Genomic DNA, 22,532 nt, shown 5'->3' on the forward strand with positions numbered 1-22,532 from the left:
TCTCTAGTAATGGTAACTTCACACACTTCATGCTCCTGACACCTGGAACATCCACCATACTGCTCGTGTCTTCCACAGTGAATACTGATGCAAAATACTTATTCAGTTTATCTACCATTTTCTTTTCCCCAATTACTACCTCTTCAGCATCATTTTCCAGCAGTCTGATATCCACTCTCGTCCCACTTTTACAATTTATATATCTGAAGAAACTTTTTGTATCCTCTTTAATATTATTGGCTGGCTTACATTCATTTTCTATCTTCCTTCTTCATGATTTTTTGTTGCCTTCTGTTGGTTTTTAAAAGCTCCTACTCCTCTAACTTCCCACTAATATTTACTCTATTATATGCCTCCTCTAGCTTTTATGTTAGCTTTGACTTCGTTTGTTAGCCATTGTTGCATCTGCCTTTAGAATACTACTACCTCTTTGAGATGTATCTATACTGTGCCTTCCAAATTGCTCCTAGAAATTCAAGCCATTGCTGCTCTGCCTTCATCCCTGCTAGTGTTCCCTTCTAATCAATTTTGGCCAGTTTCTCTCTCATGCCTCTGTAATTCCCTTCACTCTACTGTATCACTATTACAGATCAAATGACTTTAGCTTCTCCTTCTCAAAATGCAAGATGAATTTCCTCCAAGGTTTCCTTTACCTTAAACTCTAATAAAGTCTGAATCATTGCATAACACCCTATGCAAAATAGCTGATCCCCAATGGGATTTGCTGATCAAAAGCACTATAATTTTTCACTCAACCACCCTGTCCTACCTTTGCCCCGTCCAAATGAAACACAAAATGTACTGGGTCTCAAATACTAGGCAGGAGGGGTGTGGCAGCTCCTGAGCCTGTTCAGGTATTCAGCGAAGTTCAGGGCCTTCAAGCTGACTGTGCTGTCCACCCGAGGCAGAAGCATGTCAACCTCAAACCCACTGAGACACTCCAGTGAAGGCCTTGCAAATGAGGCGCTAAACTGAAGCACAGATTGCTCTCTTAACTGACTGTAGATAGGCCAGCAGCCACTCGCGGGGGGGGGGGGGGGGGGGGGGGGAGTTCTCCAGACTGCTCTGGGCTAATGGTCATCTCTCAATCCACATGATCTGGCTACTCTTTACACCTCTCTTTGTGAGAGGATGCCAAGCACACGTTGGCTGCCACCTGTAGAAAGTCTCCACATTTAACATGCCTTGAAGTACTTTAGGGTGCCCCAAAGTTGTAAAAGAGTTCTAAAAATTCACTGCACATAAAACAGCTTAGACTCACTCTATATTATATCACACCCAATTCAAAACTCATCAAACAGAACTTCCTTCCTCCCTTTTTTTCCCATCTTACATTCATTTAGAGCCACTAACTGGCATCTTAATATCACTTGATATCTTGTGCCTCCTCGGTTATACAACAAGCACCATTACATTACAGTACTCCCCACTAAATTTGACCCCAAGCTATATAAGGAGATATCAGGTCAGATAACTAAGGTAGGTCTTTAAAAAGGAGAAAGGCAGAGGGTTTTAGGGCGGGAATTCCAGTGGTTAGTGTCACGGCAGCTGAAGGCACAGCTGCCAGTGGGGGAGTGAAAGATACAGAAGTGTAAAAGAGGCTTGAATTAGAGAATCTCAGGAGTGTGGAAGGGCTAGAGAGACAGGAATAGAGGTGGCCTTGTAGGACGAGAATATCAAATCTCATACTTAGTGAGCCAGAATCCTCTCAGCATTGATCTGGGAGATGGATGAAAGGGATTGCACGACAAGTTCAGAAGTGGGTGGAGGAAATTTGGACGCGTACAAAGATTTGCAGACTGCAAGGTTCAAAATTTGTCAAAAGAGCATGGGAGATAACCCTGTAAACCCCTCCACCAGAAATATTTACTTAGCCTCCCCAATCTTAAAAAAAGTTGGGATTTCATCAAAAACATTCCTGCTGTCCATTTCTTCCCAAGGTGCCATCTCTTTCTGAAATATATTCACAAGCTCTGGGCACATAAGCATTGACCTCATGAGATTAGATGCAATCCATTTTATTCTGTGGTGGAAATACAATTAAGACATATCTCACACAATCCAGACTGAAGAAATTTAACCTCCCTATGACCTCCTCAAAAGAAACCAAGGATCATTGGGACTAGAACTAGAGGTCATAGGTAAAGGGTGAAAGTTGAAATATTTAAGGGGATCCTGAGGAGGAATGTCGGAGGGTGCTGGGATAAGTACATAGATGGGAGGGATATGGAGGGCTATGGTCCAGGTGCAGGTCAATGGGACCAGGCAGAATAACAGTTCAGCCTGGATTAGATGGGCCAAAGGGCCTGTTCCTGTGCTGTAGTAATCTATGATTATGACTGTTATTAATTCAGCATAACTTGGCTGGGTTTAAAACCGAACAACACCCTGACTAAAGTTATCACCAGAGCGGGGCCTTGCTTGTTTTAATAGCAAAGAAAATAACATCTTAAGCAAATGCTCAAATTGATTGTGCACGGGGTCAAGCCCTCCCTGCACAAAGATCCAAACCTGGAATCTACGTGGACACTCTCAGTATAGTCAGACGCATCTTTGTTCAGCTGATAACTATACCAAATTCCCGTGTGATCTCTCAGATGGTGGTACAACATTGCCAAAGCACTATGTCTTTCAGGAGCAGGGGAATCATAAGCCAATATTTATCTCTCAACCAGTGAAAGCTGATAATCATGTGGCTTTTTGCAGGAGGACACACTGCACAAATCTCATTTTGTATATTAATGATGACACAAAAGTATTTCAGTGCATGCAAAAATGATTTTGAGCACGAGAAGAGACAGAGAAACGATATGCTCTTGTTCTTTCAATATCTTCCCTTTCTGGTACCGCAGTCCGTGATGTCTGCTTAGTATCTCCTCTCCCAGCTTCAGTAGAGACTGACAGCACTGCTGCATCAATGAGGGCAAAAGCAGCAACAGGCACACAGGAAGGTGGCAGTCTCCAAGTTCCCCTCACATCACACAACACCCTGATAAGGAAGTGGACAACTTCACATATATTTCTCCATTTAACCCCAGAACTGTTGGCAATTTAACTGTGTATTGTAAGCGACCAATGACACTTGTCATTGTTTTTAACCCTTTTATCTAGGACAATATACCGATCGGGAGACATGCAGTAGTGAGATAGGGCTTCTGTCAAACATAAAACACTGGAAGAGGCCAGTGACACCTAATAGCCAGTTTCTGCAGGAAACAAATATAACTGCAGATGCTGGGATCTGAAACAAAACTGATATATTGGAAGAACTCAGCCAGTCAGGCAGCATCTGAGGAAGGAGAAATCAGTGAATGTTTCAGGTCACTGACTGTTCCTCAGAACTGGGGGGGGGGGGGGAAGGCGTGTCACATTTTAAAAAATAGTACTTGCGGAAGGAGTGAGTCATTGTACTCGCCCTTCATCCCACACACCCCTCCCCTCATCAGCCCTGTTTTGAAAACTATACCCTCTCTGCTCTTGCACCCCCCCCCCCAGTTCCAACAACAGCCCCTGCCCTGAAACGCTGACTAGTTTTTCCTTCCCCAACTGCTTCATGACTGGCTGCATTCATCCAGCAAGCTGCGTTTTTTTTTGCAGCCGGTTTCTGAGCTGGAAGGTTGTGGGCAATTCTCTGCAAAAAGTTATCAGGTGGTGATGCGATGCTGTATTACTGTACTGCCTCCAGCAGCCAATTTCATATCACAACAGGGGGTGAAAGGAGAGACTGCAGTTCCTTTGAGGAACAGCTCATATATTATTAATACTAGCAGATGCCCAGGAGCACGTTAAAATTAGCCATTGAATATCAGCGTGCAGGTGACAGCTGGCCAGGACTAAGGTTCACTCAAAATGTCTGGAGCAGAATACCTTGAACTCAGAATCATTCTCAAATGACTATTAAAAACTGAACAGGGTGCAGAATGCAACAGTTAGATTGCCAAGTTGCTGAACTGGTACCCCAGAAACCAAAGCTGGTGACCTGGAGACACAAGTTGTTGATTAAAATTTAATTTAATGCATCTTTAGTGCACTCTCCAAGTGAATAAATTCTCCCTCCGGTTCCCCTTAAACATTTCACCTTTCACCCTAAACTGATAATAATCTAGTTCTAGTCTCATCCAATCTCAGTGGAAAAAATGCCCGCGTGCACTTACCCTATCTATACCCTTCATAATTTTGTACACCTCTATCAAATTTCACCTCATTCTCCCATGCTCCAGGGAATAAAATACTAATCTATTCAACCTTTCCCTATAACTCAGATCTTCAAATCCCAGCAACATCTTTGTACTTGTTCAATCTTATTGATATCTTTCCTGTAGGTAGGTGACCAGAACTACACAAATCCTTCAAATTAGGCCTCACCAACATCTTACACAACTTCAAAACCTCCCAACTCCCGTACTCGATACTCTGATACGTATATGAAGGCCCATGTGCCAAAAGCTCTCTTTACAACCCTATCTACCTCAAACATCAGTTTGGTTTAACATATTACAAAAGAGGGCAAACTGCTCAGGCCTAGTGGTGACATTTCAGCTGCTTCCTGAAATGGTCAGGCGAGCCCCTTAATTCCAGGATAATTAGGGATACTGGATCTAATTATCAAATACCTGCATGCCTCGTCATACTAGGAGTCGTAAACTTCTAGGATGGTTGGACTAACTTTCCGTTCACTCTGATACCCTCCACAGTCCCTGTGCTCCTCTTGTTCTGGCCTCATGTGCATCCTCAAATTCTAACGCTCTATCTTTAGCTTCCGAGTCCCAAAACTCTAGAAACTCCTCTGCCAACCTCGGCCTTGCTTTCCCCCCTATAAGTTAGTCTTTAAAACCGATCTTCTCAGGCATTCTACCGTCACCTATCCTAAAATTACCTTACACACCCGACAACTGCTTTCCTTTAATAGTGATATATCCAAGTTGTTTAGCAAGGTCAGAGGAACTACACAAATGCCAGCTGTCATTAGGTTGGTAATTACTGATTGACCTGCCTTATCCATCTTGCCCTCTTGTTTTATACATTTGCCCTTCAAGCACAGCACTCAGAGGAATAGGGGCAAGAATCAGTCACCTGGATGCACAGTTCCAGCCATCAGGCATTCACCTGTGTACACGCAACACACAGTAATACACAAAAAATTCAATTGCCTGGCCACAATCACTGCATTTGATCACAACTTTTAAATCCCTGGCCCTGATCGCCTCATTGCCACCATGGATGTCCCATCCCTATACATTTCTATCTCCCATCAAGGTGGCCATGAAACTCTTCACCTCTTACTCAACAACAAACCCGACCAGTTCCCCTCCACCGTCTGGTGGAACTGGCCCTCACACTCAACAATTTCTCAATTTCTCCTCCATACTCAAGAGTGTAGCCCCAAGCACCCGCATGGGCCCCAGCTTGCCCTGCCTTTTCGTTGGCTACGTGGAACAGTCCATGTCCCATGCCTTCCTTGGAAATGCTCCCAACTCTCTTTGTGTTACACTGAACACTGGACTGGTGTTTCATGAGGAAACGCTCCCAACTCTTTGTGTTACACTGAACACTGCATTGGTGTTGTTTCATACAGTCATGCTGAGCTTCTCAATTTCATCAACTTCGTCTTCAATTTCTACCTTATACTTCAATTCACAGTCCGTTTCTGAGTCCCCTCTCCTCTTTCTCAACCTCTGTCTCCAACTCTAGTGACAAACTGTCTACTGATATCTTCAATAAACCTACCGACTCCTGTGGCTATTTTGACTTTACCTCTTCCCACCATCTCCTATAAAATTCCACTCCATTTTCTCAGTTCCTTTGTCTCTGCCGCACCTCTTTCCAAGATGCTGCTTTCCTTTCCAGCCTTCTCTTTCAAAGGTTTCCCATCCCCCACCATTTATGCTGCCCTCATCCGCATCTCCTCCATTTTCCTGACATCTGCACTCACCCCATCTTCCTACCAGTTTAACAGGGATAGAGTTCCTCTTGATCTCACCTACCACCCCATGAGCCTCTGCATCCAATACATCAATTCCCCTTAAACTCCAAGATCTTTGACAGGACCCTACTACCAAACACATCTTTACCTCCCCCACCCTCACTCACTGCTTTCCACAGGGATCGCTCCCTCCATGATTCCCTGTCAATTCGTCCCTCCCCCACTAATCTCTGGCCCAGCACTTATTCCTGCAAGCGAAAGAATTACACTTGTTTATTCAATTCCTCCCTTGCCTGCATGCAGGGCCCAAGCAGTCCTTCCAGGTGAGGCAACACTTCAGCTGAGAATCCGCTGGTGTCATCTACCATACCCGATGTACCCTCCTCTATGTTAGTGAAACACTAGGTAGATTAGGGGACAGCATTATTGAGCACCTTCACTCCATCTGCAAAAATACAGGATCTCCCAGTGTCCAACCATTTTAATTGCAAACCCCGTTCCAACATCAGTCCATGGTCTCCTCTTTTGCCACATTGACGCCACTCTCAGGTTGGAGGAGCAAAACCTCATATTCCGTCTGGGTAGCCTCCAACCTGATGGTACATTGTTTTCTCCAACTTCTGGTAATTTTTCCCCTACCCCTTCCCTCTTCTTCAACTCTCCCCACTCTGGCCCCCCACTTATCTCTTCTCTTCACCTGCCAATCACCTCCTTTCCTTTCTCCCATGGTCCACTCTCCTTTCCCATCAGTTTCTTGATTCTCCAGGCCTTTAACTTTTCCACCAATCATCTCCATCTTCTTATTTCCTCCCCCCTCCACCTGGCTTCATCTTTTACCCTCTAGCTTCTACACCTTCCCCTCCTCCCCCCAACCTTCTTATTCCGGCTTGTTCCTCCTTCCCTTCTAGTCCCGAAGAAGGGTCTCGGTCTGAGACGTCGACTGTTTATTCATTTCCACAGATGCTGCCTGACCTGATGAGTTCCTCTAGTGTTTTGTGCGCGCTGCTCAGGACTTCCAGTATCTACCGAAACTCGTGTTTTTCATTTACTGTACCACACTGCCATCTTCAGGCAACATCCCCTGACTTGCACAGAAACCTTCATCCACAACTCCAGGAGCAGACCACTACTGCATCCAGAGGTGCACTATCACATGTGAAAGCTCAGGTCTGCTTCCCTCATTTCACAGTGGCACAGCTGTCTCATGGTTTTGGAGACCTGTAATCTGTCCTGACCTCCGATACGTGTGAAATGTTTGTACATCTCCATGTTACTGTGTACATACCCCCAGGTGCTCCGGTTTCCTCACATATCCCCAAGACATACAGATTGGTCGGTTAATTGGCCACTATATATTGCCTCATGTGTAGATGAGTGGTAGAACCTGTAGCGATTAATTAATGAAAATGGCTACTTGATGGTTGGCACTGACTTGATGGGCTGAAGGGTCTGTATTGGCGCTTTATGATGCAAAGAATTTAGGAACTGTAAGGTACCATGAACTCAACTCAATACCTTGTCTCATACGATACAAGAAAAGAATCTAGCCATTCAGGCCGAATGAGTTTGCTCATTCCATCATTTTTCCCTTCATTCCTATTCTGTTGCATTCTCCCTGTAACCTTTAACCCTCTTACCAATCACAAACTCATCAATTTCTGCCTTAAATAACCCAATAATTTGGTCTCCACAGCCCTCTGTGGCAACAAATTCTACTCACCACCCTCTGGCTGAAGAAATTCTTCCTCATCTCAATTCTACAGGGACGTAGGTTTCAATGAGACTCCCTCCACACCTCTCCAAATTCCATCGAGTACAGGCTCAAAGACATCAAATACTCAGGCTCGAAGCCATGTAATACAAGAGCAAGGATGTGATGCTGAAGCCTTATAAGGCACTGGTGAGGCCTCACCTTGAGTATTGTGAACAGTTTTGGGCTCCTCATCTTAGAAGAGATGTGCTGGCATTGGAGAGGGTCCAGAGGAGGTTCACAGGGATGATTCCAGGAATGAAAGGGTTATCATATGAGGAACGTTTAAAAGCTCTGGGTCTGTACTCGCTGGAATTTAGAAGGATGAGGGGGGGATCTCACTGAAATCTTTCGAATGTTGAAAGGACTAGACAGAGTAAATGTGAAAAGGATGTTTTCCGTGGGAGAGTCTAGGACAAGAGGGCACAGCCTCAGGTGGCATCAAAGGTTACGGGGCAAAGGCAGAGAAATGGGGTTGAAGAGGGGAAAAACAGATCAGCCATGATGAAATGGCGGAGCAGACCCGATGAGCCAAATGGCCTAATTCTGCTCCTATGTCTTATGGTCTAAATACTCTTCATTCATTAGGTCGTTTATTCCCAGGATCATTCTCATGAACCTCCTCTGGATGCTCTCCAGGGCCAGTCTATCCTTCCATGGGTATGAAGCTCAGAACTGCGCAGTGTTCCAAATGATGTCTGACCAGCAGCCTATAAAAGATTTAGCAGTACACCTTGTTTTTACATTGAACAATCCGATTCATGCATGAAATCCTCAAAGCAGCAGTTCAAGAACAATCAAGAGATATATTCTAACGATGTTGATTGGGGATAAATACAGGCTGCAGGTCTACTCTCTGCAGGGAGGAGGACTCCATAGGGTCTTTCACACCTCGGAGAACATCCAAATTCAGTTATTCTGACAGTGCTGCATTCCATCAGTATTGCACTTCTGCATGAGGCCAGAATTTCATGGTGGGACTTAACCAGTAAACCAAGAGAAAAATCAACAACTGTTGGAAGAACTCTGAGGAACAAGCAACATTTGTGGAGGCAAAGGGATTTTGCTCCAGACTCTAGCATCTGCAGCCTCTTGTGTCTCCAAAGCAAGAGGGAGTGCTGTAGAGTGAATCACGTGTATCAATACATCTAGTCTTAACACAGACCTTGCAGAGTGACATTCCACTGAGAGACATTCAACAGACTTGCTACAAATGCAGAAAATGTCCTTTAGGAAGGAGAGAAGATTTCACTTCCACCATCTATAATCATAAACAGCTAGCTGTAAATGAGAATAGAACCAACAGGCTTGAAGTGGCAGCCCCATCACATCCAAGTTGAACTGGATTAGATTGGGAAATGTAAAAAGTACTGCCAGGCAAAAATTAATACTGGGTTGCACAGGTACGTAACTATAAAACTTCCCAATAGCAAAACACTGGAAACTAAAACAAATACAGGCACCATCTGAGAGACAAGAACATCACTGCAGCTCCCTGAGCTTTCTGATTCTGTACAAACTGCATTACTTACTGTCTGAGATAAATTCTGTTCTCTATGATGCTTTGGTCAATATTTATCCTGACTCAGTATCATTTAAAGAGATCACTATCACATTGCCATTTGTGGGGTGTTGCTGTGTAAAAATAGGGTGCCAGAAACAATGAATAACATTTCATACTAAACTGGCCAAAAAGATCATTAGGACACATCATCTTTCACAACATGATGATAAAAATATTCATCCCTTAAATTTTATTTGCAAGAGTAAGGAGAACTGAACTGAATATGCCTGGACTCTCTCTTTTGCATTTTGTATTCTGTGCTTTTCACTCCTTTTTTGTTGCCAATTGCACAATTTTTTTTTCCTTTTTTGCGCGTGGGGGAGGGTTGGTGTTTCTCTTTGAAAGGTTTCCATGGAGTTTCTTTGTTTTGTGGCTGTCTGTGGGGAAGATGAATCTCAGGGTTGTATACTGCATACATATTTTGATAATAAATGTACTTTGAGTCTTTGAATATTGATTCTACTCATGAGCCATTTCCAGAGGTTCCTCGAGAAGCAATGTAATTGTAAGTCGTATTCAGGTTTAGTACTGTAGTCTGAGGTAAGGACGCTGGGAGGACTTCTGCTGTTCTTCAGAAGATTGTGGGATCTTTTACATCCATTTGAGGAAACAATTGGGGCCTTGGTTTAATTTCTCATCCTAAAACGATGGCCCCTTCAATAGTGATGTCCTGGGGTTCTGCTGAAGTCTCTAGAATAGGACTTAACCTCAATCTTCTGACCCAGAGGTGAGTGCACTGCTCACTGCAGCAGGGTGGAAGTGGACACCGAGACTCAAGCCTTCATGAGCAAATAAGATGGCTTAGGCATGCTGAATGGGGCTATTCCTTTGTTTTCCAAAAAAATACTTTTTCCTGTTTAGTTAGCTTCAAAAACAAATAGAGGCAAATTTAATTAAGAAAAGGGATCCTGAAATAACACTACATACTCTAGCAAAATATCAGGAATAAGAACGTAAGCAGAAACAGGAATCGACCGTCCAAGATTTCATGCCTGCTCCAGCTTTCAAGAAGATTATGGCAGATCTTTTACACCACTTCTCTGCACTAGGCCTATTTCCCTTGAAATGTTTAACATCCCCATCTTTTTCTGTCCTAAGTACTTTCAACCACTGAGACTCCACTGTCACCTTGGGTAATCAATTCCAAAGATTCACTACTAATGAAGAAATTATTTTAGTGAAGAAACTTCTCATCTTCATCCTGAATGGATCTCTTTTCTGTGAGACTGTGGCCCCTGGTTCTAGACAACCCAGCCATGGGTAACATTAACTCTAACCCCGTTATATCTATACAATTCAATTAAATCACCACTCACTCTTCTAAACTCAAGACAGTATTGCCCTAGCCTGCTTTACTTCTCCTTACAGGACAAACTCACTCACCCAAGAATCAATCTGGTGAACCTTCATGGCACTCCTGCTGCCAGAAGTATATCCTCTCTTACAATAGCCAGACCCCACCTGTGTACAATATCTTACAATAGCCAGACCCCACCTGTGTACAATATCTTACAATAGCCAGACCCCACCTGTGTACAATATCTTACAATAGCCAGACCCCACCTGTGTACAATATCTTACAATAGCCAGACCCCACCTGTGTACAATATCTTACAATAGCCAGACCCGACCTGTGTACATTATCTTACAATAGCCAGACCTCACCTGTATACAATATCTTACAATAGCCAGACCCCACCTGTGTACAATATGTTACAATAGCCAGACCCCACCTGTGTACAATATCTTACAATAGCCAGACCCCACCTGTGTACAATATGTTACAATAGCCAGACCCCACCTGTGTACAATATCTTACAATAGCCAGACCCCACCTGTGTACAATATCTTACAATAGCCAGACCCCACCTGTGTACAATATCTTAGGTAGAGTCTTAACAGAGCCCTCTATAATCGGGATAAAAATTCTCATTCTTGGCCCCGAATATTTTTGCAGCATATTATTTGCCTTCTTAGTTGCTTTCTGTCCTTGCATACTAACTTTCTAACTCTCATAAAAGTCCCTCTGAACACTGACATCTTTAAACACATCACTTAAGAAGTAACTTCTTAAATACCCAGTTTTTACCTTTTTCTCCAGGGTATGTGTCTTCGTGTTTGCCACTTTATGTTCTGTTGCATCAATTTTCATTCACTTATTCTGCCTATATCTCATCAAAAGCTTCTCCACATCCTTCTAACAGTCCACAAGGGCACCTAGCTCAGTATCACCAGCAAACTTGGATATATTACACACAAAGTACACTGCAGATGCTGTGGTCACATCAACACATACAAAAGCTGGATGAACTCAGCAGGTCGGGCAGCATCCGTTGACTGCACATTTCAATGGATGCTGCCTGATCTGTTGAGTTCATCCAGCTTTTGTATGTGTTGATTGGACATATTACATATTACCCTCATTGAAACCATTGTGAAAATCTGGGTCCTCAGTGCCAATCCCTGGCGGTCACACCCTACCAACCTGACACTCTTGCTCCTTACAATCTCAAGAACGTCCAAAGATTTTGTGTACTTACATCTCCATCCATTACCATCTGGATCTCACAATCTGCCGTTGGACTAACATCTTGGCGCATCACCCAGATCGGTTCTGCAGGCTCGTCTGGAGTGTACGGCGATCGAATGGTTCGAGTCTTCACCTCTTCGATTGCTTCCTTAATGTCCTTAATTGCTAACGATATGGCATCCCTTTGTTCTCTGGTGTGCCTCACTACTTCACCTAGACCTGTGGAAGATGCAGAGTGCGAGTTCAGAGCCAAGGTGGGGTCACCGTTCTCTGAGTTCTGCTCTGCCTCGGGCATGTCCTCGGACACCGGGCCCAGGCTTTGGGAACTCATGCTTTCCTTCACCTCAGCGACAATCTGGTCGATGTCTTCTTCCTGCTCGTAGCTGTCCATGCGTGGGTAGGGCGCAAACTCGGCTTCCTTCTCCGGGCTGTCTGACTCGTTGTCCGAGCGCTCATCGTAATGGTGCAGTCTGGCACCCAGGGCTTCCTTGCGGTAGTTCTCGGCCTCCTCCCTCTCCTGCTGGTACAGCTGCAGGTTCTCTCGTCCATCCGGCTCGGGAGCCTCCACGATCTCCTCGTAAACGTGCTCCTGGGCCGAGTAGTCATCGTAAGGCTCGGCGTACTGCTCCTCGTCGCTGTGGTGGAAGGCCTGGTGGGTGTAGACGTAGCCTGCGTAGGCTGAGCTCACTAGGCCCTCGGGGTCTACCACGCCAAATCGCAGAGTGCCTGGGAGGGTGCGGGAGGCAGCCGCCTCTGCATGCTCCGACTCAGCTTGCTCCGTGTACTCCTCCGCTTCTGGTCGGCAGTGGACGGCATAGGACCTCTCGTCCTCCTCACTCTCGGCCAGTCTCTCCCGGGAGCCGAAGGGCTCGGCCTGGGCGCAGAGCACATCTCCCTCCGCCCTGTCTGTGTGGTTATGGAAGCCGCTCTCGGTGCTGGCCGACCTGGCCAGCGGAGCCTCCTCGTCACCCGCAAGGGGTCCCCGCTTGCCAGCGACGCAGCGGTACGGCCTGGCCCCTTCCTCTGCCTCCTCTTCCAGGTGCTGAAGGTCAGCCTCCACTGCCTCATTCAGCTCCCCACTCCCAGGCTCCTCGTCCACCACATCCCGTGGCTTATCCATCTCTGAACCCCAAAGTGCCGTCCGCCTATGTGAACAGCATCCCGTTGGCCGAGGCTGGAACAGAAACACACAAAAAAAGAATGTATCAGTGACAGTTGGCATAAACACAGCTTTTTCACAGAGGTAGCACAAGCACACCCCACCCCCACTTCCCATCATGCAGAGGATGCCAAAGAATGAGAATGTGAACCACCAGACTGAAGGCAGCCTCTCGCTGACTGTTATCAGACTCTTAGACACTAAACTCCATCTCCAATCTACCTTGTCGTGGCTTTTGTTGAGCACCTCCGCACCATCTGCCTTCCCAGTGGCCAAGCAGTTTAATTCCCATTCCCACTCCTGTTCTGACATGTCGATCTTTGGCCTTCTCTTGTGCCAAGAAGAGGCCACCATCAGAGTGGAGGAGTAACACTTTATATTCCATCTGAGTACCCTCCAACCTGATGGTACGGATATCGATTTCTCCTTCATACTCCTCCTCTCCCCCACTCTATTTCCCACTGTGACCTTTCACTTAGTCTCACCTGACCATTACTTCCCTCTGGGTCCCTTGCCCCCCTTTTCTCCTATTCTCCACTCTCTTCTCCTTTCAGACTCTTTCCTCTCCAAACCACGACCTTTCCCACACACCTGGCTTCACCCATCACCTTCCAGCCAGCATCTTTCCCCTCCCCCCACATTTTCATTCTAGCGTCCTCCCCCTTCCTTCTCAGCCCGAAGGTGGGCCTCGGCCCAAAATGCCAACTGTTTATTCATTTCCATGACCTGCTGAATTCCTCCAGCATCTGTATGCGCTGTTGTGGTCTTTGCACTTTTATTTGTCTACCTGAACTGCACTTTCTCTTTTACTGTTATTTCTGCAGTCTTTTTCTTTTTACTCCCCAAGGTAACTACGTAAAATTATGAAGGGGGTAGAGGGTGGAAGTAAGAACCTTGTTCCCTTGGTGAAGATCTCTAAAACAAATGGGTATAAGCATAATGTGAGTGATAGATGGTTCAGAGGGGATTTGAGGGGGAATTATTACCACCTATGGGGTGGAGGTAGCATCCAGACGAATGTGTGAATTGCCAAGGGAAAGAAGACAGCAAACCAAATGTGGGTAAAGGGGCTCAGTACATATAAGTATATGGACAAGATGGGCCAAATGGCCTGATGCTATAGAACAACTCTGTCATTTCATCCAAAACCAACAATTGGCACCCATAAAATTCTTTTCACCATTTTGGAATGTTTCAAAGTTCAAAATTCCAAGTACATTTATTATCAAAGTATGTATACTTTATACAAATGAAACCACCCTGGTTTCCTTGGCAGCACAAATCTAGAGAAGACAACCTCCGGCCCCTCCAAACTCGTGAGGCGTGCTCGATCCCCCCCCCCCCCAAACCTCCATTTATGTGGATGCTGTCTCAGTTGCTACCCTGTTGCAAATTAATGCCACGAAATAACAAACAGTACACTGCATACGATTAAAGAAATTATATTTATGAAACTTAACCAAAGGGTTAGTAAAGAATAACAAAAAGAAAAGGTCCCATTCTAATTCAAAAATCAAATGTGCACAAGTTGGAGCTCATCTTGAACTTCTCTGTCACTCACGCTCTGGGCCCTTGGTCAATGTGAAAGCACCCACCACCTTCCAAATGTCGCTCGCAATCCATCTCGAGTAAACGGGTCTCCCACTGATCGTACGCTACGACCGGTTCTCCCCAGCATCTTCTCTCTTCATCTCCTCTTGAACAAAATCTCCAAGCCCAGCCGTAGTGTCCCTCATCAGAAAAACCTCCCGTTAATCCGACCATCCTGAGTGGATGGCACACATTTCTCCTTATCTCTTATCTTCAACAGTAACCCAAACAAGCAGCTCTCACAGAACTGCACAAAATTAAATACATATAGCATCACGGTAAAAATATGAACCAGGGCATTACACAACCTTGAGATTCGTCTCCTTACAGGCAGCCACGAAACAAACAAAGAAACCCAAAAGAACACATTAAAAGAAGGCCATCAAACACCCAATGTGCAGAGAGAAAAAAAGCAAATCGTGTAAACTATAAGCACAAGCAAATAACATTCTGAATTGAAGTCCACAAAGGCAGCCCATCCACAAACCCTCAGCTCTGCACAGAGCCAAGTAAACCTCGTGGAGCAAGAAATTGAACAGGCCCATTCCTCTCCTCAGGTCCTGACACCCTGGCCTTCCCAATCTGTCCCGGTGCTTAAATCATTGTTCAAACATCAAGATCAGCTGCTTCGATATGCTCTGGGGCCTGGATCCTGATGCGTTTATTCGGCTTGTCCCTGCGCTTTCCAAATCAGCTCGGCGCTTAAATCAATTCAACTCGGGTCTTCCTCGCTCTCAGCAATGGTTCTGCCGCCTCCCCTCGGTTCTGCCGCCTCGAATCGCCTCCAAGTGCGAAGGGAAGTTACAGGCCATTGTTTGCAATGATCGTTTACCAGAAAAAGAGCAATTTTTTTTTGGTTTCACTGGCCACTTGCCAGAAGTCGCTGAGATTCACCAGCGCCATCTTAAATATCAAAGCAAAGCAAGTTTAGAAGCATAATCATTCCTCTATTCTTGGGAATGCTGCAGCTAATTTGCATAAAGCTAGTTCCTGGGATTAGATGGTGAGATGGGATAATCCCCACCCACAATAGAGACTAAGATTTTATAAGAATAAGGGGTAATCTTTTCTGAAATACACAAGATCAATAGGCATGACAGGGTAGATGATCAGATGTTCACACTAGATATAAAATCTAAAACAGTACGACAAAGTTACAGACATTTAAAATCAAAGTGTGTAGGAACTCCTATCTTTATTTAGAGATACAGCGTGAAACAGGGCCTGCCTGCCCAACAAGCTGCACCAGCCAGCAAAACATTTATTTAACCCTAGCCTAATCACAGGACAATTTCCAATGACCAATTAACCCAGCAACAGGTATGTTGTACAAGGTCTTGGTGAGACCGCACCTAGAATATTGTGTGCAGTTTTGGTCCCCTAAGCTGAGGAAAGACATTCTTGCCATAGAGGGAGTACAGAGAAGGTTCACCAGATTGATTCCTGGGATAGCAGGACTTCAATATGAAGAAAGACTGGATCGACTAGGCTTATACTCACTGGAATTTAGAAGATTGAGGGGAGATCTTATTGAAACGTATAAAATTCAAAAGGGATTGGACAGGCTAGATGCAGGAAGATTGTTTCCGATGTTGGGGAAGTCCAGAACGAGGGGTCACAGTTTAAGGATAAAGGGGAAGCCTTTTAGGACCGAGATGAGGAAAAACTTCTTCACACAGAGAGTGGTGAATCTGTGGAATTCTCTACCATATGAAACAGTTGAGGCCAGTTCATTGGCTATATTTAAGAGGAAGTTAGATATAGCCCTTTTGGCTAAAGGGATCAGGGGATATGGAGAGAAAGCAGGTACAGGGTTCTGAGTTGGATGATCAGCCATGATCATACTGAATGGCGGTGCAGGCTCAAAGGGCCGAATGGCCTACTCCTGCACCTATTTTCTATGTTTCTATGTCTTTGGAATGCAGGCAGAAACTGGAGCACCTAGAGGAAAACCACATGCTCACAGGAAGGACATACAAACTTCTTCCAGAGGGCGCCGGATTTGAATTCTGATGCCCCGAGGTGTAAAAGCTTCGTGCTAACCAGAATGCCACCGCAGGACCCCAATTCTATGCAGTGATGATGAACAGAATAGAATTCTCTACCCTTGAGGCTCGTAAGAGGCCAGATCACTGAGGAGCTTTAAAGGGGATTTAGATACAGTTTTGAAGGATCGGGGAATTGAGGGCCATAGAGAATTGGCACGGAGGAAATGAGGCTAGGTGCAGATCAGCCATGACTACACTGAATGAGGAACAGAGGGGCTTACTCTGGCTCCTGTCATGTTCTGATAAAGCAAGATCCCACAAGAGGCCTCAGATGCTAGACTCTGGAGCAACAAACAAACAATTACTGGAGACACTCAGCAGCTGAGGGAGATTGTCCTGTTGCAGCATTTCAATCAGAAACATCTACCCTTTCTTCCCTCCCAAATGCGCCGCTTGATCCATTGCATTCTTCCTGCAGACTATCTGTTGCTCTCACCCACTGGAAATTTGACCAGATCACCCATTTTCATGGCACTAATTTGTTTATTTTGGATATGATTTGGAATGTGCTGGGCTGACGTGCAATGGAATTCGGTATAAACAATCAAACAATCTTTACTTCAGTAAACTGTGCAATAAAAACTTGGGAGAACTCCCTTACTTCCCGTCTTTAAAGAAGGTGATAGCAAGGTGAATATGTTACTGAAAGTCAAAGAGTTTTCACACAGGCACAAAGATTAAAAACTGTTGTTACATCCCAAAATTGTATGAGAAGCTAATATCTGTTGTTCCAACCATGACATTATCCAATGGTAAAAATGAATACCTAACACAGGCCATCTTACCAGCTCTGACCTTCACATGACTCCTGTGCATTAATGTGGTTACCTAACGACTAACAAATCCTCTGGGGCTGTCAGCTTGCTTTCTGGGGATTTGAGAGGTGGGTGCAGAGATAAGGGTGCATTGGCTCTGATCAATAGAGGGTCCAGAGATCCCTGGATTACAGAAGGGTCTTGGGGAGGGAAAACAAGGAATAGACCAAATAGACTAACATCAGTTACCAGTGAAGTGTTGGTGTCCATTATAAATGAGAGTGGTAACAGAATACTGCTAATTATATTATGATTATATTATTATTTTAAGCAGAGTTAACACGAAAGGAAAACAAGATCTAACAAAATGACCAGAGTTTGGAGATAAAATAATGATCTATGTCTTTTCATTGGAGGGTTTATTCAACGGTATTAATTTTGAGGTCTGAACCAAGAGTGCATCTGTAAATTTCTCTCAAACTCCAGACTGACACATTGAATGAAACCGATTTCCATCACAGTGGTCGAGAAATACACAGGAAGATATTTTTGCATGCCATCTAATAATATTTTATTGAAAGGCCTACGCATTATTACATTGAGGGGTGGGGGGGGGGCTAAATATGGACAAAATGTTTCTGGGTCATCTGTGTTCGGCGAGTGTCCAGGCATGCGCAGTTACCTCTGATCACCTGTTAACATGGTTTGCTTGAAAATCTTTTGTGCAAGTGTGTCCTGTGTAGAAGACATTCATACACAGGTAGGTTTTAAAGTGATCAACTTCCTTCTAAACAACTTGAAGGAAGCTGCTTGGCAGATTCTAAATTGTGTGTCTTGATGCAGAGTTCCAACCCTATACGTCAACAATCCCTCACTCAACTCACAGACACTGCTCACCCGAGTTCCTTCAGCAGACTGTTTCATCATCCGTAGTCTCCTGTGGACTCACAAGCCTGGCCCACCTACACAAGGTTCCCTTACAGTGCTTTAGTTACCTCTTAGTCCCACACATCCTGCCTCTCCGCTGGTCTCAATCTGGCTTCCCATTACAGGCCAGATAATAACCCCTCCCGAAGTTGTTTAGGATGGTGGTGAACAGTGGTAGTTAAAGTTGAGGCATTTGATGGCGTGGTGTTCAAGTTAATTGGACACCACTTTGACTGGGACACTGCAGAGGTTCTAGCGCAGCCAAACACAAAGCAGGCATGAAAATTTCTATCAACTTGTTCTCTTCTGATAAATCAATTAACAAACATATCAAAATAGACGCCATCTACGAACCTCTATGACCAAAGAAATGTGAGCGAATGGAATTCAAAGGTTAATTGAAGGGGTGGCAATGAGGACTGAGGCAAGTGAATGGGGGGGGGGGGGGGGGGAGTCCTTATATAAAATGCAAGCACTCCCAGAGAGAAGCACCAAACAACTATAATGGTGCTGATTTCCATCATCCTGAACACCTTGATGGGTACCTTGCAACGGCTGCTGCTGCTCTTGGATAAATTTGAATGTGTTTAACTATCACAAGTCCTTCTGTAGTTTCAGCCATCGGTTGTACCATATGGGCACTCCAACTGACCTGTTAATGCAGAAGTAATCTGGATTGGCAAGAATCTTGTTTGACCTCTTGGATGATGAATGTAGCATATCGGCCGTTTTGGATTCTGTCAGCAGCAGAGCCACTCATTTGTGGTTTAGGACCTTGCTCTGATTCAGAGGCATGGTGAGGTGTTGGAAACGGATTAAGTGCAGTTGAAGGCTCAGCTGTACTGCTGGAGATTCCACAGATTACGAGAAGGAAAGATGACACAAAGGCATCTGTGTGGACATCAGAGCAGATACAATGGAGACTGAGAAACTGGAAGAATGAAAAGGAGGAAGAATGGGAGGGTGAGAAGAAGTACAATCAAGGTAGCTGTGGGAATCTGGGTTTGAGATGGATATTGGTGGTGAGCATATCCTCTGAGATGAAAATCAAGTGATTCAGAAAAGGTAATGTCAGAGAGAGACGGAAGTGGTAGATGCAGGCTTAACTGTAACATTTAAGAGAAGTTTGGATAAGTACACGGACGCAATAAGGGTGGTGGGATGTGGTCCAGGATCTGGTAGACGGGACTGGGCATATCAGGTTAGCATGGCCTAGATGGGCCAAAGGGCCTGTTTCTGTGTTGCAGTACTCCATAATCCTCTATAAGTAACTCAAGTACTAGACCTATTCCAACTAGGCCTCTTTCTAACAGCACATACCAACACAAAATCCACACATCACTGGTCTCCTAGCACACAACTGCTGGTAGGCTGCAACGTGATACGAAAGAGTCCCTGCAACCTCGAAGCTAACGAGGCAAAGTAAATCATCCAGTAGCAGTCTTTTTCAGGTGTCTGAATTCTGCAAAGTTTTGCCTCATATACAGTTCACACTCTTTCATCCATGAAGGTTGATTTATGGCAAGTCTCAAAGGATCTCCCAGCAGTGAGCGATGATCGCATCATTGGAAAAGTCACCTTGCCATTTATGCTCATGTGCAACTTCAAACTTTTCACCTTAATTGCAGCACCACTGCTATTCCAGTCTGTGCATGGGTTACAGCTGCATGTTAAATTGACAAATCTCCATTGATAAACTAAATGTCTGCATTTGTAAACATCTTTATACAAAGCAGGCCTAAGCATAGGCATGCATTGATGCCCCTGTCTGTGCATGAGCGCATAAGTTCATGCTCACACACGTGCAGAGGCAAAAACATGAAGCAGCAGTGCACCCTTGTGCGAAGGTGTGGAAGTAGAGGTTAAAGTAAGGATAGCCTGGGGTAGTTGTAGTCAAGGGAGACTGTCAGAAACTGCAGACAAGATAGGCTAGATTAACTGCAGCGCTGTGTACTCAAACCAGACAAGTGAGGCCTCTGTAGTGAGACTTATCCAGAAAGGTCTTCCTGAAACATATTCCTTTACACAATAAAGTGCTGGAGACAGACAAGATATCAAAAGGATAACTAAAGTTCTATTGTCTTTACTAACTTCAAAACATCGTTAGTTGTCTGCTTGAAGTTTCAATACACTTTCATTTGAATATGGTGATTGAACGTGTAAGGAATTCAAATGTATACAATTTATAACGATCAATATTCATAACTGATAAAAATAGCAGTTGTTTGTTGAGGCTTCGCAACAGTGTGGGTGACAGGGGCCCATGCTGTTCTTCTTGTCTACAAGAAAATAAAAGGAATGCTTAAATAGTAAGAGTGCGCGTGTTCTGGGCCGTTATCAGAGATGACAGTTACTTCCACAATGGAAACGCTAAAAACACCCTGAACCAAACTTCACCTTCCAACTTTAGAAGTTTGCTGTCACAAACCCCCACCTCCATGGTGCCGTCTGCCTTCAACCATCTATTACTGACAACTTCATTCAAAGTTGAAAGCAAATTTATTATCAAAATACACATACTTCACCATATACAACCCTGAGATTCATGTTCCTGTGGGCATACTCAATAAATCTAACAAATAACAACAATTAAAAACACCTAACTTAAGAGTACAACTAAACTGCTAAAGATGACAAACTGCAAATACAAAAAGGAAGAAATAATAATAGAAACGTAGAAAACCTAAGCACAATACAGGCCCATCAACCTACAAAGCTGTGCCTAACATGTCCTTACCTGAGAAATTGTCTAGGGTTACCCATAGCCCTCTACTTTTCTGAGCTCCATATACTTGTCCAGGAATCTCTTAAAAGACCCTATCGTATCCGCCTCCACCACCGTTGCCGGCAGCCCATCCCACGCACTCACCACTCTCTGCATAAAAACTGAACCTTGACATCTCCTCTGTACCTACTTCCAAGCACCTTAAAGCTGTGCCCTCTTGTACTAGCCATTTCAGCCCTGGGAAAAAGCCTCTGACTAGCCACACGCTCAATGCCTCTCATCATCTTATACACCTCTATCAGGTCACCTCTCATCCTCCATCGCTCCAAGGAGAAAAGGCTGAGTTCACTCAACCTATTCTCATAAGGCATGCTTCCCAATCCAGACAAAATCCTTATAAATCTCCTCTGCACCCTTTCTATGGTTTCCGCATCCTTCCTATAGTGAGGTGACCAGAACTGAGCACAGTACTCCAAATGGGGTCTGACCAGGGTCCTATATAGCTGCAACATTACCTCTCAGCTCTTAAACTCAATCCCACGATTGATGGAGGCCAAATGCACCGTATGCCTTCTTAACCACAGAGTCAACCTGCGTAGCAGCTTTGAGTGTCCTATGCACTCAGACCCCAAGATCCTTCTGATCCTCCACACTGCCAAGAATCTTACCATTAATACTATATTCTGCCATCATATTTGACCTACCAAAATGAACCACTTCACATTTATCTGGGTTGAACTCCATCTGCCACTTCTCAGCCCAGTTTTGCATCCTATCAATGTCACACTGTGACCTCTGACAGCCCTCTACACTATCCACAACACCCCCAACCTTTGTGTCATCAGCAAATTTACTAACCCATCCCTCCACCTCCTCATCCAGGTCATTTATAAAAATCACGGAGTAAGGGTCCCAGAACAGATCCCTGAGGCACTCCACTGGTGACCGACCTCCATGCAGAATATGACCCGTCTACAACCACTCTTTGCCTTCTGTGGGCAAGCCAGTTCTGGATCCACAAAGCAATGTCCTCTTGGATCCCATGCCTCCTTACTTTCTCAATAAGTCTTGTATGGGGTAGCTTATCAAATGCCTTGCTGAAATCCATATACACTACATCTACTGCTCTACCTTCATCAATTGCTTAGTCACATCCTCAAAAAATAAACAAATAAGTAATAACTATCGAGAAACCGAGATGAAGTGTCCTTGAAAGCGAGTCCACTGGTTGAGGGAACAGCCTAATGATGGGGTCCCCTTTGGTCCAAGAGCCTGATGGTTGAGGGGCAATAACTGCTCCTGGACCTGGTGGTGCGCGTCCTGAGGCTTCTGTACCTTCTTGCTGATGGCAGCAGCAAGAAGAGAGCATGCCCTGAGTGGTGGCTCCCTGATGATGGATGCTGCTTTCCTACAACAGCATTTCACGTGCAGTAGATTTGCTCAATAATGGGGAGGGCTTTACCCATTATCGATTGGGGCGCATCCACTACATTTTGTAGGATTTTCCCATCAAAGGCATTGGTGTTTCCATACCAGGCTGTGATGCAGCCAGTCAATATAC

The 22,532-nt window shown here is 44.7% G+C and overlaps 1 protein-coding gene across 8 annotated transcripts in view; it reads right to left on the reverse strand.

The window, feature by feature from the left end:
- The window catches only part of LOC140729106 (amyloid-beta A4 precursor protein-binding family A member 1-like), a 174,307-nt gene that overhangs the window by 68,973 nt on the left and 82,802 nt on the right, over window positions 1-22,532 (reverse strand). For all 8 annotated transcript variants that reach the window (XM_073048511.1, XM_073048512.1, XM_073048504.1 and 5 more), the window contains one exon: window positions 11,778-12,941. In XM_073048511.1, coding sequence (XP_072904612.1) covers window positions 11,778-12,887 — 1,110 coding nt within the window. In that variant the 5' untranslated portion in view covers window positions 12,888-12,941. The remainder of the gene's footprint in view (window positions 1-11,777; window positions 12,942-22,532) is intronic.

Source organism: Hemitrygon akajei, chromosome 6 (genome assembly GCF_048418815.1).
Source record: "Hemitrygon akajei chromosome 6, sHemAka1.3, whole genome shotgun sequence".
Classification (NCBI taxonomy): Eukaryota; Metazoa; Chordata; class Chondrichthyes; order Myliobatiformes; family Dasyatidae; genus Hemitrygon; species Hemitrygon akajei.